We start from the raw sequence: 16,318 nt of genomic DNA, 5'->3' as shown, positions 1-16,318 counted from the left end.
AGCAGGGGGATGCCCTTGCTGGCCCAGTATCCGGATCCCTCCCTCTAATGTTCACACCATTTGTCAGGAGCCACCTGGTGGCCACTTTTATATCTTTTCTTCCTTGAGGAACACCTATGAAGGGGAAGTGGCTGCAATGCCCAAGGCTGATTTCTAGGAGGCCAGCGGCACTGCAGGGATTGTGCCAGCAGTGCTGGTCCCGTTGGTGCCTGGCCTGTTCTCTGGAGATTGGACCTGCCAGACTACTGAGGGAGTGAGTGGCTGCCACCGGGCTGGTGGACCACTGGGATGGGTTGGTCAGCTGAGCAGTGCTCCGGCTGTGGGAGTGCACTGACTACCAGGGAGTAGCTCCTGTGTTGAGCGTCTGCCTCCTGGTGATCAGTGCTCATCATAGTGACTGGTGGAGCCGTTAGTTCCAGTCCTTCCAGTTGCTCTGGCTGTTCCAGTCATCCTGGTTGTTCGGTTGTAATGGTCTCTTAGGGTTTTATATATATATAGACTAATGGCCCAGTGCACAAAATTTGTGCACACCGGGAAGGGGGAGGTGTTCCTCAGCCCAACCTGCACCCTCTCCAACATGGGACCCCTCGAAGGATGTCCTACTGCGGGTTTACAGGGATCAGGCCTAAACTGGCAGTCGGACATCCCTCTCACAATCCGGGACTACTGGCTCCTAACCACTCACCTGTCTGCCTGATTTCCCCTAAGCACTCTGCCTGCCAGCCTGCTCACCTCCAACTGCCCCCCATGCTCACCCCCAACTGCCTCCCCTGCCAGCCTGCTCACCCCCCAACTGCCCCCCTGCTGGCCTGCTCACTCCAAACTGCCCCCTCCTCTGTCCTAATCACCTCCAACTGACCCCATTGACAGCCTGCTCACCCCCAACTGGCCTCCCTGCTGGTCCGCTTAACCCCAACAGCCCTGCCCCCCACCAGCCTGATTACCCACAACTGCTGTCCTATCCTGGCCTGATCACCCACAACTGTCCTCCCCTCTTGACCTTTAACCACCTCTACCTCGGCCCCGCCACCATGGCTATGTCCAGAAGAACATCCAGAAGGTCTCCTAGTCTAATTAGCATATTACCCTTTTATTAGTATAGATTGAGGCCTGGTGCATGGGTGGGGGTCGACTGGTTTGCCCTGAAGGGTATCCTAGACCAGGGTGGGGGTCCTGCTGGGGTGCCTGGCCAGCCTGTGTGAGGGGCTGATGGCTATTTGCAGGCTGGCCATGGCCCCCAGCGACCCAAGCTCCCAGCCCCTCTTTTGCCTTTTGCCTTTTTCAGCACCTCCTTGAGCAGCTGCCAGGGCCAGCTGGAAGCAGGTATGTGGGATTTATCTTCTATAATTGAAACTTCGTAGTCTTGAGCAGAGGTGAGGGCCAGCCAGGGCAGGTGGGAAACTTGGCTTTCTCCATTGCTGGGGGCAACCCAAGCCTCCTGCTAGCTCCAGTTCTGTGGCTGCCACTATCTTGGTTGGGGTAATTTGCATACTTGCTCCTGATTGGCTGGTGGGTGTGGCTTGTGGGCTTAGCAGAGGTGCAGTCAATTTGCATGTTTCTTTTTTTCCCCATTTTTTTTAAGGTATTATATGTGTACATATCTTATCATTGCCCCCCACCCCACTCCCATACATGCCCTCACCCCTCAGTGTTTTGTGTCCATTGGTGATGCTTATATGCATGCACACATGTCCTTCAGTTGATCTCTTATCTCCCCCACCTCTCCCTAACCTTCCCACTGTAATTTAACAGTCTGGTGCAGGGGTCCTCAAACTTTTTAAAGTGGGGGCCAGATCACGGTCCCTCAGAGAGCTGGAGGGCCGGACTATATGAACTAATTCCTACTGTAACACCTCGGCTGCGCTCACTGCCCAAAAAACCTGGCGGGCCGGATCAGACTCCTCTGCGGGCCGCATGTGGCCCGCGGGCCGTAGTTTGAAGATCCCTGGTCTGGTGCTTTACTGCCTCTGTATCTATCTTATTTTTCATCAGTTTATAATGTTCTTTATTATCCACAGATGAGTGAGATCATGTGGTATTTTTCTTTCATTGACTGGCTTATTTCACTTAGCAGAGGTGCGGTCAATTTGCATGTTTCTCTTTTATTAGATAGGATGTGGAAGATAAAACTCTCCAGGAAGAAGTAAAGAAAATGCTGTAACTCTGGCTCAGGTTTTTTGTTTTGGGGTTTTCAGTGTGTGTGTTCTCTGATAGGCTGATATGGGTCAACAATTTTACACTCTGATAGCTGCAGGAGGTTGAAAAAATTTTAAAATAGGATAATGTCCAAATTTAAGAGTAAGCCTGCTAGGCTCCTGTCACCCAGCTTCTCCAGTAATCTTTCCACGCCCTCCAGGGTGAGGTTGGGAGGCACTGGAATACCACATTTGGACTCCTGGACTCTAGGCTCAGGTCTTTGGGACAGTTGTTACCCTAAGCAGGAAACACCAAGGCATATTTTCCCCTTTTGACTTGCTCAGAAAGCCAGAGCTTTCTCTAGGTAGGGGGCAGCACTGTGCTTCGGGAGCAGGGCCCCTCTCTGCCGTCCTGGGGTAAATCTCAATTCCAAGTCAACCATACTGCTTTCAATGGCTGTGGTTGGAGCTGGTATGCCACACTAATACTAGCCTGTAAGATGTGAAGACAAGCCAGCTGATGGTACATTTGAGAAAGGTTTTCTTCCTCCTAAAAAGTGATACACAAAACAGTCCCCTTTCAGCCCCCAGAAGTGGTCATCTGCGTGTAACAAAATTCTGCTGACAATGTTGGACCATGAGGAAAGTCAGCTTAGGACAAGCCAATACCCAAAAAGTGGCAAAGCAGAAAAGGGAGAAAAACTTCGTCCTTCATGTCAGAACTCAGAAGATCGAAGAGCCCCACTCCAGAGTTCCTGTCATGTGTGATACTAAATGTTTCCTATTTGAGCCATTTTTTATTAGATCTCCTATGACTTCTTTGCAATAACTAAAAGCATCTTATTGTCAGCTTTAACTTAAAAAAAAAAATCACAGCTAGTACATGGAGCTTACTATGTACCAGATATTGTTCTCAGCACTTCCTGTAATCTTTACTCTTCATAACCACCTCTGAAGTTGGTACTATTATTTTTTAGCTTTATTGAGGTATAACTGACAAAATTGTAAGACATTTAAAGTATACAACGTGATGATGTAATACACATATAATCTGTGAAAGAATTCTCCAAATGGAATCAATGAGCATATCCATTACCCCACGTTTACTTTTTTTTTTTTTTTTTTTTTTCCAAACCAAGTTTTTTTTTATTTTATCCTTTAAATCCTTATTTTTGAAAGTATTACATGTCTCCCCTTTGTCCCCACTGACCCCCTCCAGGCCACACGCCCCAGGCCTTCACCATCCTATTGTCTGTGTCCACGAGTTGTGTATATATGCATACAAGGTCTCTGGTTGATCACCCTTCACATCTTCCCTCCAAGATTCCACTCTGTTCCATGCTTCCATGTCTCTGGATCCACTCCCTTCATCAGTGCATTTTGTTACTTAGATTCTACATGTGAATGAGATCATGTGATATCGTCTTTCTCTGACTGGTTTATTTCACTTAGCATAATACTCTCCAGGTCCCTCCATGCTGTCTCAAAGGGTAAGAGATCCTTCTTGTTTACTGCTGCCTAGTATTCCATGGTATAACTCTAAGCCACAGAGAAGTAACAGAGCTTCTAGGTTCCAAAGCAGTGAACTGAGGCTCCACAACTGATAGGACCACACTTCCTAAGGACTAAAATTAAAATTACCATTCTTTTTGACACTGTTTCTGTAAATGAGGGGTGGGGAACATCCGGCCCATGGGCCATATAAGGTCCTCGAAATCATTTGGTCGGGCCCTGTCAAGGCCTTAGGGGTAGTTAATTAAATGTTTGACAAAATACAGCAGGCTAATTCTTAAGCTGATAATTTTGTGTGCCTGGTGAATGTTATAAATACCCAACTGGCACTTGGCAGAAAAAGATTCTCCACCCCTACTATAAATGATGATCTGTTAACTACTGCAGGTAAAACAGCCTATTTTCGCTGAAGAATTCTAGGAACTAACTTCAAAAGAAGCAGACTCCAACTTTCAGACATTATAGCCCTGAGAGATTTACTGGCCTTCAACCAGTTATCTAAACAGACTGTGTTGACTTGCATGTAGCCCCCTCAACAGAAAATTCTCAATCCCTTCCTTTTGATTCCTTGTTGTTTTCTTCTTCCTCCTCCTCCCTCTTTAGAAAAACCCGCCTGTATCAATAAGAGTGCGCCACCTTCTCAAGCTGCCGGCACTTGAATAACCCACTTTTTCCATCCACCTTGATTTGGATTTTGTGCAGTGGGCAGCCAAAAGAGGCTTGATATCAAAATTATCTAACGAGCACCACTTATCTAACAGTGAGCCAGCTCTCTCCAAAGGGCTATGAAGGACAGACAGCCTTTACTGCTTGCTTGTCAGCACACTATCTGGAAATAACACTGGCTATAAATTATTACAGTAGTTAATCTGTGTGATTAAGTACATGGGATTCTACTACTATAGTTTTGTATGTGTTTGAAATTTCACACAATAAATAGTATCTGTAGAAAGCTATCTTTTCACAATAAAAACAAACTTATTCTCCCAGAGAACAAAAATATTTCATGTGAAACTCACTTCCCAAATATCAAATGCGAGAGGCCTGTGCACTGCCTCCCTCCCTTCCCCCAGCCAGCCTGCCCCTATTCCAACTCCTGGATGACCTCCCGGTTGAGGGGACCTTTTGCATACTCTACTTTTATTATATTGAACTACTGCTATAATGTTTTAAAACCAACAATGACAAGAACAACATTCAATTAATTTTTTCCAGGAGTCCTGCCTGATTTCTAGCCCCTTCCACTCTAGCTAGTGTAAGAACGATCTGAAGCAGTTCCAAAGAAAGCAGTGTGGAGTCAGTCTCCTTCAAAGACCCTGAGGTGGTGGTACCTAGAGTTGGCAACCGCCTGCTATCAAAACAGAGAGTCTGGAAATTAAGACCTTCATTAAATGTCTGATACAGCTCATTAATGCAGGGATTCAACAGCAGCAGCCACATTCACTGTATGTCTCAATGTAATGTACTGTCTGGGCCAACAGTCAGTGGTGTGCACAGCTCTGAGAGCCAGCTCTCGCCCAGCCTTCCAAACACTGGTTCCGCTGTAAGCAGGAAAGAAAAAATGAAATAGATTAAATAGAGGTGGAAGGAGATGGAATAAAGAAATTGCTATTCTGATCTCATATATTAATTTAGAATCCTTGTTCATAACACATACTTCTAAAGACTTTAGCACTCAGACTTCTTATCCTATTTAGATACAATTTTTACCATGTGTTTTTTTCAACCTCTGCTTCCACATTGAACAGAGTGCTCTTGGAGAAAAGACTGAGGAGGGTGGGTGGGAGGTGCTCAACCAAAGCCCTTGTATGCATATATGCATAACCCATGGACACAGACCTCAGGGTGGGGAAGGCTGGGGCAGGGGGTGGGGGTGGGCTGGAAGGGGTCAATGTGGGGGAAAAAGCGATATATGCAATACTTTCAAAAATAAAGATTTTAAATAGATAAATAAATCTCTGCTTCCAAAGGAACCAGTACATATTTAAAAATAAAACAGCAGATAATTGAACTTCTTACCCAGTGTTTTCCGACTTCTTTCCACAGCTGTTCTTCGAGTCTGTTCAAACATTGCCTCCAAATCAAATGTACGAGCTTTTTTCCCTAAAATAGGAGTAAGTAGCAGATTGTGATTTTGCACTAAGCTTTAGGTATTCAAAAATTTTTACTGACTGATCAAGCACTACTTGCTCTAATTTATAGCATGGTTACAAGACAACCATAAAATATCAAGGAAGAAAGAGTCACTTCCCAGGGGATTTTAATGACAATCTCATCACTGAGTGCCATTAACCAGCCAGCTTTCCCATCCTCCTCTAATTCATCTAGACACCACCCCCTGAAGCTACAACACTGATACGGTAGGCAGAAAGGAGAATGGGCAGACCCTGACCTCTGGAGCCTGGGAATATGTAACACCACATGGCAAAGGGGCCTTCGCAGATGTAATTAAAGTTATGCACTTCCAACTACAGAGGTTATCTTCACTGGCCCACTATCGTCGCAGGGGCCCTTACAAAGATGCAGAGCAAACATGGCAGAATGTGGTCAGAGAGATGGAAAGGATGAGGACTGAAGGTGCTGTGGTTGGTTTGAAGATGAAGAGCGAAGACCACAAGTAATGCAGGCACTTTAAGAAGCTCAAAGACTCACACGTTACAGCCAGCAAGGTAACAGGGCCTCAGCCCTAAAACCATAAAGGACCTAATTCTGACAATACCCTGAATGAGCTAGGAAGCAATTTTATATTTGCTTTCATCGTGTTTTTTTAAATAACAGCTACTCTGTTCGTAAGAACATGGTAAAAATGGCATTCTTATAGAACACTGAAGCTGATGTACCCGCAGAGCGCTGGGTAATATGTATCAATAAGAATTAAAAGATATACTCCCAATGTTTTGGCTGCCTTTTCATATTTACATTTCTCTTAAAGTAGTCCCTCTAGAAAGCTACCCAATGGAAATACACACAAGATTCCTTTAACAAAAGGAGATAGTTATTTGCAACAATGTTCAGTTTAGCATTCTTGATAAAAGAATTAGAAACTATGTAGGAAAAAGTTTAAAATATCACAAATTATGACACTTCTATTAAATAAACTATTATTCACCCATTAAAAATCACGTTTTAGTTCATGTTGACTAATGTCAACCCAAAAAATTTTTTTAAAGTTTTTTTTATTGATTTCAGAGAAGGAGAGGGGGAGAGAGAGAAACATCAATGATGAGAGATGCATGGCCGCTACTGGGGATCGAGCCCACAACCCAGGCAAGTGCCCTTGACTGGAAACAAACCTGGGATTCTTTAGTCCACAGGCCGGACGCTCTATCCACTGAGCCACACCAGCTAGGGCACCCCAATAAAATTTAGTTAAAGCAAATAAATAAATGTTTTTTTAAAAAATCATGTTTTGGAAGAACGTTTTACAATATGGGGAAATCCTCACAATATGAAGAATTAAACTATATACATTACCAAAATAAGTGACTATAAAAAAGAATAAACAAAATGTCTGGGCACGCCAAAACAGGTTTGGCTCAGTGGATAGAGCGTCAGCCTGTGGACTGAAAGGTTCCGGGTTCAATTCCGGTCAAGGGCATGTACCTTGGTTGAGGGCACATCCCCAGTGGGGGTTGTGCAGGAGGCAGCTGATTGATGTTTCTCTTTCATTGATGTTTCTAACTCTCTATCCCTTTCCCTTCCTCTCTGTAAAAAATCAATAAAATATAGTTTTTTAAAAAAAGGTTTGGGCACATTTGCCTGACATTTGTTCTCTCCAAGCCCCAAGAGAAATGGGGTGAGAAAACAACGTATGCTTATTTCTATTAACAGTGATATATCCTCAAGGGGTGCCTACATCTCTGTTTGGCCTTTTCCCTTATGGCGTGCCCAGCCTCGGCGCTACAGAGACGGAGGGAAGATCTGTGATGAAAGGCTGGACTCAGAGAGGACGAGGGCCCGGGCAGGTCGCTCCGCTGGCAGCGCGTTGCCCCCCCATATGCCAAGGTTTCAGGTTCCTGCCCGGCCAGGGCACATATAAGATTCAACCAATGGATGCACAAGTAAGTGGAGCAATAAATCGACGTGTTTATCTCTCTCTTTCTCTCTCTCTAAAATAAATAAGTTTTTTTCAAACAAGAAGTTAAAACGGTCCAGCCAGTGTGTGGTCAGGGCACATGCCCGGACACGGGCTCCATCCCCAGGAGGGGGCGAGCAGGAGGCAGCGGATGGGTGATTCTCATCGTTGATGTTTATCTCTCCCTCTCCCTTCGTCTCTAGAATCAATAAAATCGTATTTTTAAAAAGAAGAACTGAAAACCATCATAACCAGTTAACAGCCCATGTGCAGGCAGGAGAGCCGTCACATCACAGACCACAGCCAGGGGTGGGCTGTCAGCCTCGAAGTGCAACTAAGACGCCCCCTCCGCGCGGCTCCCCCGCACCCTCTCCCTCCCTGGCTCCCCGAGCCCCACCGAGCAGCGCCCGGACTGCGGGAGGCAGGAACGGAGGGACAACGTGCAAAGCGAGGGGGAGAGGGCGGCACTGCGGGGCGCACGGAGCGGCGCGGAGGGGGTGCCGCCCGGCCTCCCCGGCCCGCGGCCCCGAACACCCCACAGGGACGGGCGCTCACTCACCGAACCCCGTGAAGCCCATGGTGACCGCCAGCTGCGGGTCCGGTCCCGACGCCTCGGAGCCTGTCACGGGGGCGAGAGGAGGAGAGAGAGGGGGCCTCGTTAGCGCGGCGCCCCCGGGGCCCGGCCCGGACCGGCCCGCCCGGCCCGCCTCGCCGGACCCACCCTCGCTGGGCCCCGGGCGCTCCATCGCCGCCGCCCGCCGCAGAGCCGGCTGCGGGAGACCAAACAGCTGCGGGTGCAGCGCCGAGAGCCCGGCCGGAAGTGATCCTGGCAGGGCCGGAAGCGCCACGGCCAAGAGCGGCGCCTCCCGCGGAGGGACGGCGGCCCCGCACAGCGCCGCCCTGGCGGCCGGGAGGACCGCGTGCGCGCTCCGCGCCCTGTCCCACTCCACGCGGGATGGAACCTCCCCGAGTGTCTCCAACGCCCCTCACGTGTCAGGTGCGACCACGGCCACGGTGACCAACCCGCACGGAATTCTAAAGAAAGCCCTACCACCTTGCCTCTCCTTGCACATTTCTCCTAGTTCAGATGCACACCCCACACCGTGCACACCCAGGCACGGCGCTGCACTGGATTGCTTTGCTAGTGTGCCCCGGCACGAGGCACCTTTTCCGGCGGGAGTACCGTCAGTTTGATGTTGCCAGCCCTGGGGCACAATGCCCGAACCAAATGAAGAATTCCGTTTCTGCAGAGGGAGCGGGACTGGGGGAATCTCTTGGGAGCTTTGTAGCTGCCCCTCTCCTATGCATGGAAGGATGGATTAGCACCGTCTGCTTCCTCCCTGTCATGAGAAATAATGCAAGGCAGCAGCGCCCTGTACGCAGCGGAAGATTCTACACGCACATCATTCTTTTTTAAATATATGTGTGTTTTTCATTGATTTCAGAGAGAGAACTAGCAATGATGAGAATCCTTGATTGCCTGACTCCTGCACGCCCCACGCTGGGGATCTAGCCTGCCTGCAACCCAGGCGTGTGCCCTGACCTCCGGGTTCACAGGTCCATGCCCCACCTCTGAGCCACGCATCCTTCTTCACAGTTAACGGGCCACCAAGTCCAACAGCGGCAACGCCCACATAGGAAAGCCTCCTGCATAGTCATGGACCCTGAAACCCCTATATAAGGTGACCAGATCTTCCCGCTTTTGGCGGGACAGTCCAGATTTCCAACAATTTTTCCCGCGTCCCGCGGCGTTTTAAAAAGTCCCGATTTTTTAAAAGAATCTTTCCAATCTTTGTCCCGCCAAAAGCGGGAAGATCTGGTCACCTTACGAAACAGTGACATTCTGGTTCCTATGTAAACTGTCTCTGACAACCTGGTACCAACTCCCGGCCGCTCTGTTATTTCGGGCGCCAGAGACAGCCACGCGCTGCAGCTGGACCCGCGAGGTGCCCGCACCCAGACCCGGCGCGCGCCTGGCCCCCGGAACCCAGCGGCGAGCGCGACCCCGCCCCTCCGCCCGGCCCCGCCCCTCTCCCCGGGTCTGCCCCCCTCCCTCCCCGTCCCTCCCGCCCTCCTTCCGTCCTCCTCCCGTCCGCCCCTTCCCGCCCCTCCCCAGCCCTTCCCGGTCCCCCCTTCCTTCCCTAGACCACCTCCTCCGCCTGCCGCGCCCCCGCCCCATCCCCAGCGACGCCCCGCGGCCGCCTCTCCCGCCCTCGCCCCGCCCCTAAGGCCGAGCGCCCCCAACGGCTCCCCGCGCCGGAAGCCGCGACGGAGCCTCCGAGCCCCGCCCCCGAGGAGCCGGAAGTGCGTCATGAACTGGCGCCGCGGCGCTCGTTTGGCGCGCGCGCCGCCCGCTTCTGGTCCGCGCTAGGGGCTTGGGTGCTCGCCTGCTGCTCCGTGGTGGCCGGCTTCTTCCGGGCGCTGGTGGCCTGGCTCTCCGAGATGCCGTCCTCGCTGCTGGGCGCCGCGGCGCCGGCCTCCGCGTCGGCCTCCGCCTTGCAGGAGGCGCTGGAGAACGCGGGGCGGCTCATCGACCGCCAGCTGCAGGAGGACCGCATGTACCCGGACCTGTCCGAGCTGCTCCTGGTGTCTGCCCCGAGTGAGTGATCGGCGCCGCCCTGGCCTCCCCTCGCTGGGCCCTCATCCCCAGGGCGCTGGGTGCTACACGCCCAAGAGCGGAACGGAGCCCCGGGTGCAGTCTCCCCCGTCCCCGCCCCCTCCCCGGCCTCGCCTTCTTCATGGCACCCATTGGAGGGGGCAGGGGTGAAGAGCGGACGCAGAGAGGCAAAGACCCCAACCTGCACCGGCTGCGCCCTCCTCCTGCCCTAGGGTGCCTCCTGCCTGAGGCGGGGAGAGGAGGAGCGCCAGATGAACAAGCCTCATCCTGTGCATTGCTCGTACTGCTATTCGAGTGAAACGGAAGAACGAACCAAGTTCATGTGGATCATGGTCTGTCACAGACATGCTCCGTCACGTGTAGAGTTAGTGTGCTAGGAAGTGCCGGGAGGCAGTGGAAACTACCCGTGGAATAAAGGCAGAGAAGTCAACCACAGTGATGGGCAGGGAGGAGGCTGAGGAGGCTAAGGAAACAAGGAAAGCGGCTAAAAAAAATGTTTTGTCATGGCCCCTCGAGGCATGTGGAATTACAAACATGGTTAGGGCGGGAGGGAGAGTGGTTCCTTTGTGAGGTGGAAGTTAGAGAAAAGCAGAGAAGTGTAAGTAAGAGAGAGACTTGGTGAGCAAGCACCAAGCTAAAATAACCAGGATGATCTGTGCAGTGTAGATCTAAAAGACACCTTGGCGATGTATACGGTTTGTTAGTAGTCAGACTTGTAATCAGAGAAAAGACAGAAAACATAGCAAAGGTAATATTTGTTCCTCACTGTTACTTACCCACCAGTGGGCCTGTCCAGTAAGAACTGAGGGGCCTATTAGCAACTCTCCTGCTGGACAGCGGTACTCACTCCGACTTCCTTAGGTGAAGGCGAGATGGTGATAGTCCGTACTTTCTGGTCTCTCCTCATGTTCCCTGTTCTCCTGTGCACACACCTGCCTCTCCATCTGACCTCTTTCTCTTCTTCCATTCTCTTCGCAGTGTTCCGGTCACACTGAATGTAACCCGCTTTCCATAAGAAAGCCCCTCTTTGGGATTTTATGTTGCATGTACGCTTCATCATTTCTGGAATGTTCTTCCCTCTTTGACTTTCTTGCCCAACCCCTGAGCTGGGTGGTTGAGCCTCTCCCCCTATGAAACAGGAGGTCACAGTTTGATTTCCTGTCAGGGCTCATGCAGACTGCTGTGCTTAATCCCCAGCAGGGGACGTGCAAGAGACAGCCCATGGATGATTCTCATCATTGATGTTTCTATCTCTCCCTCTCCTTTCCTCTCTGAAAGCAATACAAATATATATATTTTTTAAATATATCCCTTTCTTTGAGAAGGCTATCTTCACCAGAGTTATTAATTCCGTTCTTTGTGTCTCCACTGCCATTCAACAGGTGCCATGTTCTATTAAATCGGTTTTAAGACTAAATGGGATGTCTAGGATTTGCTTCAGAAGATCCATTAGGGAAGGAGCAAATGTGATGTAAATGCCCTATGATTGGGCATGATATTGGTAATTGTTGAAGCTAGGTCATTAGTCCATAGGAATTGGTTGCATTTTTCTCTCTAGTTGTATGTTTTTAACTTTTCTAAATACATTTTAAAATCGTCTCACGTAAGTTTCCCCATCATCTTTGTACGTTAGAGAGCCTGAAAGGGTGCCTGAGTGAAATAGCGATCAGATTTAAACGCTTGGTTCAGGACTAGGAAATACAGGCTGAAGAGACCAACCTGCCCCTCAGTGTCTGGCTCGTAGTGCAAGAGAAAGGTTGCAGGGAGAACCCTTTGCAGAGCAGTCTGTGATTTTGCCTCAGTAAATGTTTCTGTCTTATCTTTGGACTTACCTTGTTGGTCTAGGGCTGTGGTCAGCAACTGCGGCTAGCAAGCCACATGCAGCTCTTTGGCCCCTTGAGTGTGGCTCTTTCACAAAACACCACGGCCTGGGAGATTCTATTTTGAAGAAGTGGCGTTAGAAGAAGTTTAAGTTTTAAAAATGTGGCTCTCAAAAGACATTTCAATCATTGTACTGTTGATATTTGGCTCTGTGGACTAATGAGTTTGCCGACCACTGATCTAGGGGGAAATCCAGTGGAAAAGGGCATGGATTAGTTTAATCTCTAAATGTTTTAAGTGAGAAAGGAAAACAGCTATTTTTCCCCCCATCAATATTTTATTTGTCCACAATTGTTTGAGCTAAGAATCGCAAAGCAGTTTTTTATATATTCCATTTTAGATTAATTAATAATAGAAAAACTAAAATATTGAACCATTTTTTTATATATATTTTATTGATCTTTTTACAGAGAGGAAGGGAGAGGGATAGAGAGAATTAGAAACATAGATGAGAGAGAAACATCGATCAGCTACCTCCTGCACACCCCCCACCAGGGATGTGCCCGCAACCAAGGTACATGCCCTTGACCAGAATTGAACCCAGGACCCGTCAGTCACTGAGCCAGACCGGTTAGGGCCCAACAGTTTTCTTATTTACAGAGTATCTGGGAAAGATAGCCTTGTTTATGAAATTTCTCAGGTCTGCTTTGCATCAGGTTATAATTGACTTTATTAACTTCATTCTCTATACTTTCAGAGCCATCAGAAGCACAATTTTGTTGTAGCTTGCAATGCTCTGTGTACCCACTTGATGCCCAAAACATGAATAATGTTAAGTAAATGTTCTATTTGTTTCTTTTTTTAGATAGTCCCACTGTTTCTGGCATGTCGGATATGGATTATCCTCTACAAGGACCTGGTTTGCTGTCGGTACCCAACCTTCCAGAGATCAGTTCCATCCGCAGAGTTCCGCTCCCACCTGAACTTGTTGAACAGTTTGGACGTATCCTCTTACTTTGTATTTAATGCTTAAAAAAAAAATTTTAAAGGTGTTTTATTGATTTGTAGAGAGAGAATGTGGTCAAATAGCATTAAAGAGTGGACAAGTCATGATTTTTTAAATTGTTATTTTATTGATTTTTTTTTTACAGAGAGGAAGGAAGAGGGATAGAGAGCTAGAATCATCACTGAGAGAGAAATATCGATCAGCTGCCTCCTGCACACTCCCCACTGGGTATGTGCCCGCAACCAAGGCACATGCCCCTGGCCGGAATCAAACCTGGGACCCTTGAGTCTGCAGGCCAACACTCTTATCTACAGAGCCAAACCAGTCAGGAAAAAGTTTTTAATTTTTAAAAAAATATGTTTTTATGTATTTCAGAGAGAGGAGGAAGAGTGAGAGATATAAACATCAGTGATGAGAGACATTCATTGATTGGCCTCCTGCATTCCCCCAACTGAGATTGAACCTACAACCGTAGCATGTGTCCTGACCTAGGAATTGAACAGTGACCTTCTAGTTCACAGGTTGACATTACACCTCTGAGCCGCATTGGCCAGGCAGTCATACATTTTATATCAAAGTCTTTTGAAACAAGTTTAAAATAGAAATATATGAGATTGAAATATTTTTACTTTACATCCACACAACTCAGATATGCAGTGTAACTGCATGATGGGTGTGTTTCCTCCTATCAGCAGAGCTTGGCTCACAATTGACAGTGACATATTCATGTGGAACTATGAAGATGGGTATGTATTTAAGGCTGGCATGCATTAGCATGACTAGAATTTAGATGATCTTATTGCACCTCATGTTCTCATGAGACCTTGCCTGATGTATGTTTCATTTATCTAACACCTGGGTCAGTGCTCCTCAATGGGTTAAAGTGGGGACTGTTAGAGCAGTTCTGGATGAGGTTAAGAGTTCATTTGTAACAAGCTCCGGTGAAGTTGTCAGAGCAGGTGCCACCCTGAGTAGCAGGGGTCTCGGTCCAAAGGTTTTGTCTATCAATACTTCTTTGACATTTTTAAAGACTTATGCTTTCCTTGCATTTCTACAGAATGGGAGACTGTTGATTTAAAGAAATGATGTTTATGATTCTGTGCTTGACCTGTAAATTAACTGTATGTAATAGAGCCTGAGTGAAGGCACAAGGCATTTTTGCATAAAAGTTGTTGAACTAGTGATCTTACTCATGGCTTGTTGGTCCTCTCGACACTCTTGTCTCTGCCCCTATAGTAAGTAGAGACCTACAGCTTGGGTGGAATGTTTTGGAAAACAAGTTTATGTGTAGCCTTAGGTCTTGGAACGGAAATAGTTTCTTTGCTCATTTATTTCCCATTATGTTTTGTGTAACATGATTTTCTTCAACTGTTGACAGAGGAGACCTTGCCTATTTTGATGGACTTAGTGAAACTATTCTTGCTGTGGGGCTTGTGAAACCAAAAGCTGGTAAGAAATAAAGAACAGGGATTAAAGTTATATTTGAATACACACAGACTGCAAATACTTTAGGGTTAAATGACAACACATTTTAAGTCGGTCAATTTCCTATTAAAATCTTCCAAATTGCTTATCTACCTTCTTTGTCTATAAAAGCCTAATATGCAAAGTGTCCCCTCAGGAGTTTGTCTGACCTGGAGTTTGATAGCTCATTATGGTGTGTGCAGATACACAAAACTGGCTTTTAAGTCCCTTGATATTCATTAGTGAAAGTAAAACCAAGTCATGATGTTAGCTTATTGTATTTTATCTGACATTTAGCCCCCTTAGGTAGGCCAAATGCATATGTATAAAGAGATGTCCATAATCTTAACATAAGATATTATTTTATTTTATTCCTATCAATGAGACACTATTTTTGGACTTCATAACATAATCAGTGACATTTACACATAGCATCTCATGCCATGCCACACTTCTCAAGTTAAACAGTGCCTTACAAGCATTAACACACACAAAAAAATTTGTACTTAGGAATGTCCTCTTTGTTACTGTAATTTATCTTGTTTTGATATATAAACTCATTTGAGAAACTCATTGACATATAAATTCATTTCTCTTCCTATGAATTTGACTACTCCAGGTACCTGATATAAGTGGAATTATATGTTATTATTTTTTTGCCACTGGTTTATTTCATTTAGCATGATGCCTTCAAGGTTCATCCCTGTTTTAGTATGCCAGAATAAATATATCTTACTGATTTTTTTTTTTACAGAGAGGAAGGGAGAGAGAGAGTTAGAAATATCGATCAGCTGCCTCCTGCACACCTCCTACTGGGGATGAGCCCGCAAACAAAGTACATGCCCTTGACCGCAATGGAACCTGGGACCTTTCAGTGTGCAGGCCGACGCTCTATCCACTGAGCCAAACCAGTTTCGGCCGGATTTCCTTTCTTAAAGGGCAGAATAATACTCTATTATATGTATATACCACATTTTGTTTATCAGTTCATATGTTGTTGGACACATGGGTGGATTCCACCTTTTACATGCTGTGATGTGGGCATACAAATAGAAATCTTTATATATTAAATCTAAAGTATTTTGTAATATAAGTGGTTTAAATGGCATTAAATACTGAAGTGTTTATTTACTAAGGTAGTTCTTTTTTGCTATTTACTTTTTTAAATGGTCATAGGTATTTAATGAACTAAATTAGGTTCAGACTTTTCATATACTGTTTAATTACTAGCTCATTGTAATGGCAAAACCTTATTCTATACATGCTTCAATCCTGGATTTGTGAAGAAAAATAATCCCAAACCCATGTCTGCTTTGTCTCAGGCATCTTTCAGCCTCACATACGACACCTCCTGGTTTTGGCAACCCCTGTGGACATAGTGATTCTTGGACTCAGCTATGCTAATTTGCAAATAGGTATAGCAACCCACATATTGTGTTTTTAAAATAAAAATATGTTGGTGGATTTAATGTTATAATTAAAAACCAATAAACTAATATAATTTTCCATGCTATTTGCTAACAAAAAAATTATATTTCCCTATAGATATGGTATATTTCAGGATAGTAACTCCACAAAGTATTTTGGATGTCTTTACCCTATTAATGTGCATGTTTTTAATATATAATATAAACGGAAGGCAGTAGAAGAAGAATAGTCTATTCTAGTGAGATTTTCAGTAGTGTCTT

At 46.7% G+C, this 16,318-nt stretch overlaps 2 protein-coding genes across 2 annotated transcripts in view; one reads left to right on the top strand and one right to left on the bottom strand.

Moving 5' to 3' along the window:
• Window positions 1–8,593, bottom strand: part of WDR70 (WD repeat domain 70) — a 157,977-nt gene extending 149,384 nt beyond the window's left edge. Inside the window, exons 1-3 of the mRNA XM_084880581.1 lie at window positions 8,444–8,593; window positions 8,282–8,341; window positions 5,667–5,750 (exon numbers count right to left, since the gene is read on the bottom strand). Of these exons, the coding sequence (XP_084736707.1) occupies window positions 5,667–5,750; window positions 8,282–8,341; window positions 8,444–8,468 (169 nt within the window). The 5' untranslated portion in view covers window positions 8,469–8,593. The remainder of the gene's footprint in view (window positions 1–5,666; window positions 5,751–8,281; window positions 8,342–8,443) is intronic.
• Window positions 8,594–10,038: 1,445 nt separating this feature from the next.
• Window positions 10,039–16,318, top strand: part of NUP155 (nucleoporin 155) — a 41,078-nt gene continuing 34,798 nt past the window's right edge. The window contains exons 1-5 of the mRNA XM_084880560.1: window positions 10,039–10,321; window positions 13,026–13,163; window positions 13,816–13,912; window positions 14,545–14,615; window positions 15,953–16,045. Coding sequence (XP_084736686.1) covers window positions 10,165–10,321; window positions 13,026–13,163; window positions 13,816–13,912; window positions 14,545–14,615; window positions 15,953–16,045 — 556 coding nt within the window. The 5' untranslated portion in view covers window positions 10,039–10,164. The remainder of the gene's footprint in view (window positions 10,322–13,025; window positions 13,164–13,815; window positions 13,913–14,544; window positions 14,616–15,952; window positions 16,046–16,318) is intronic.

Source organism: Pipistrellus hanaki, assembly GCF_964339955.1.
Source record: "Pipistrellus hanaki genome assembly, chromosome: 4".
Lineage (NCBI taxonomy): Eukaryota > Metazoa > Chordata > Mammalia > Chiroptera > Vespertilionidae > Pipistrellus > Pipistrellus hanaki.
This window is presented reverse-complemented; position numbering and strand designations above follow the sequence as displayed.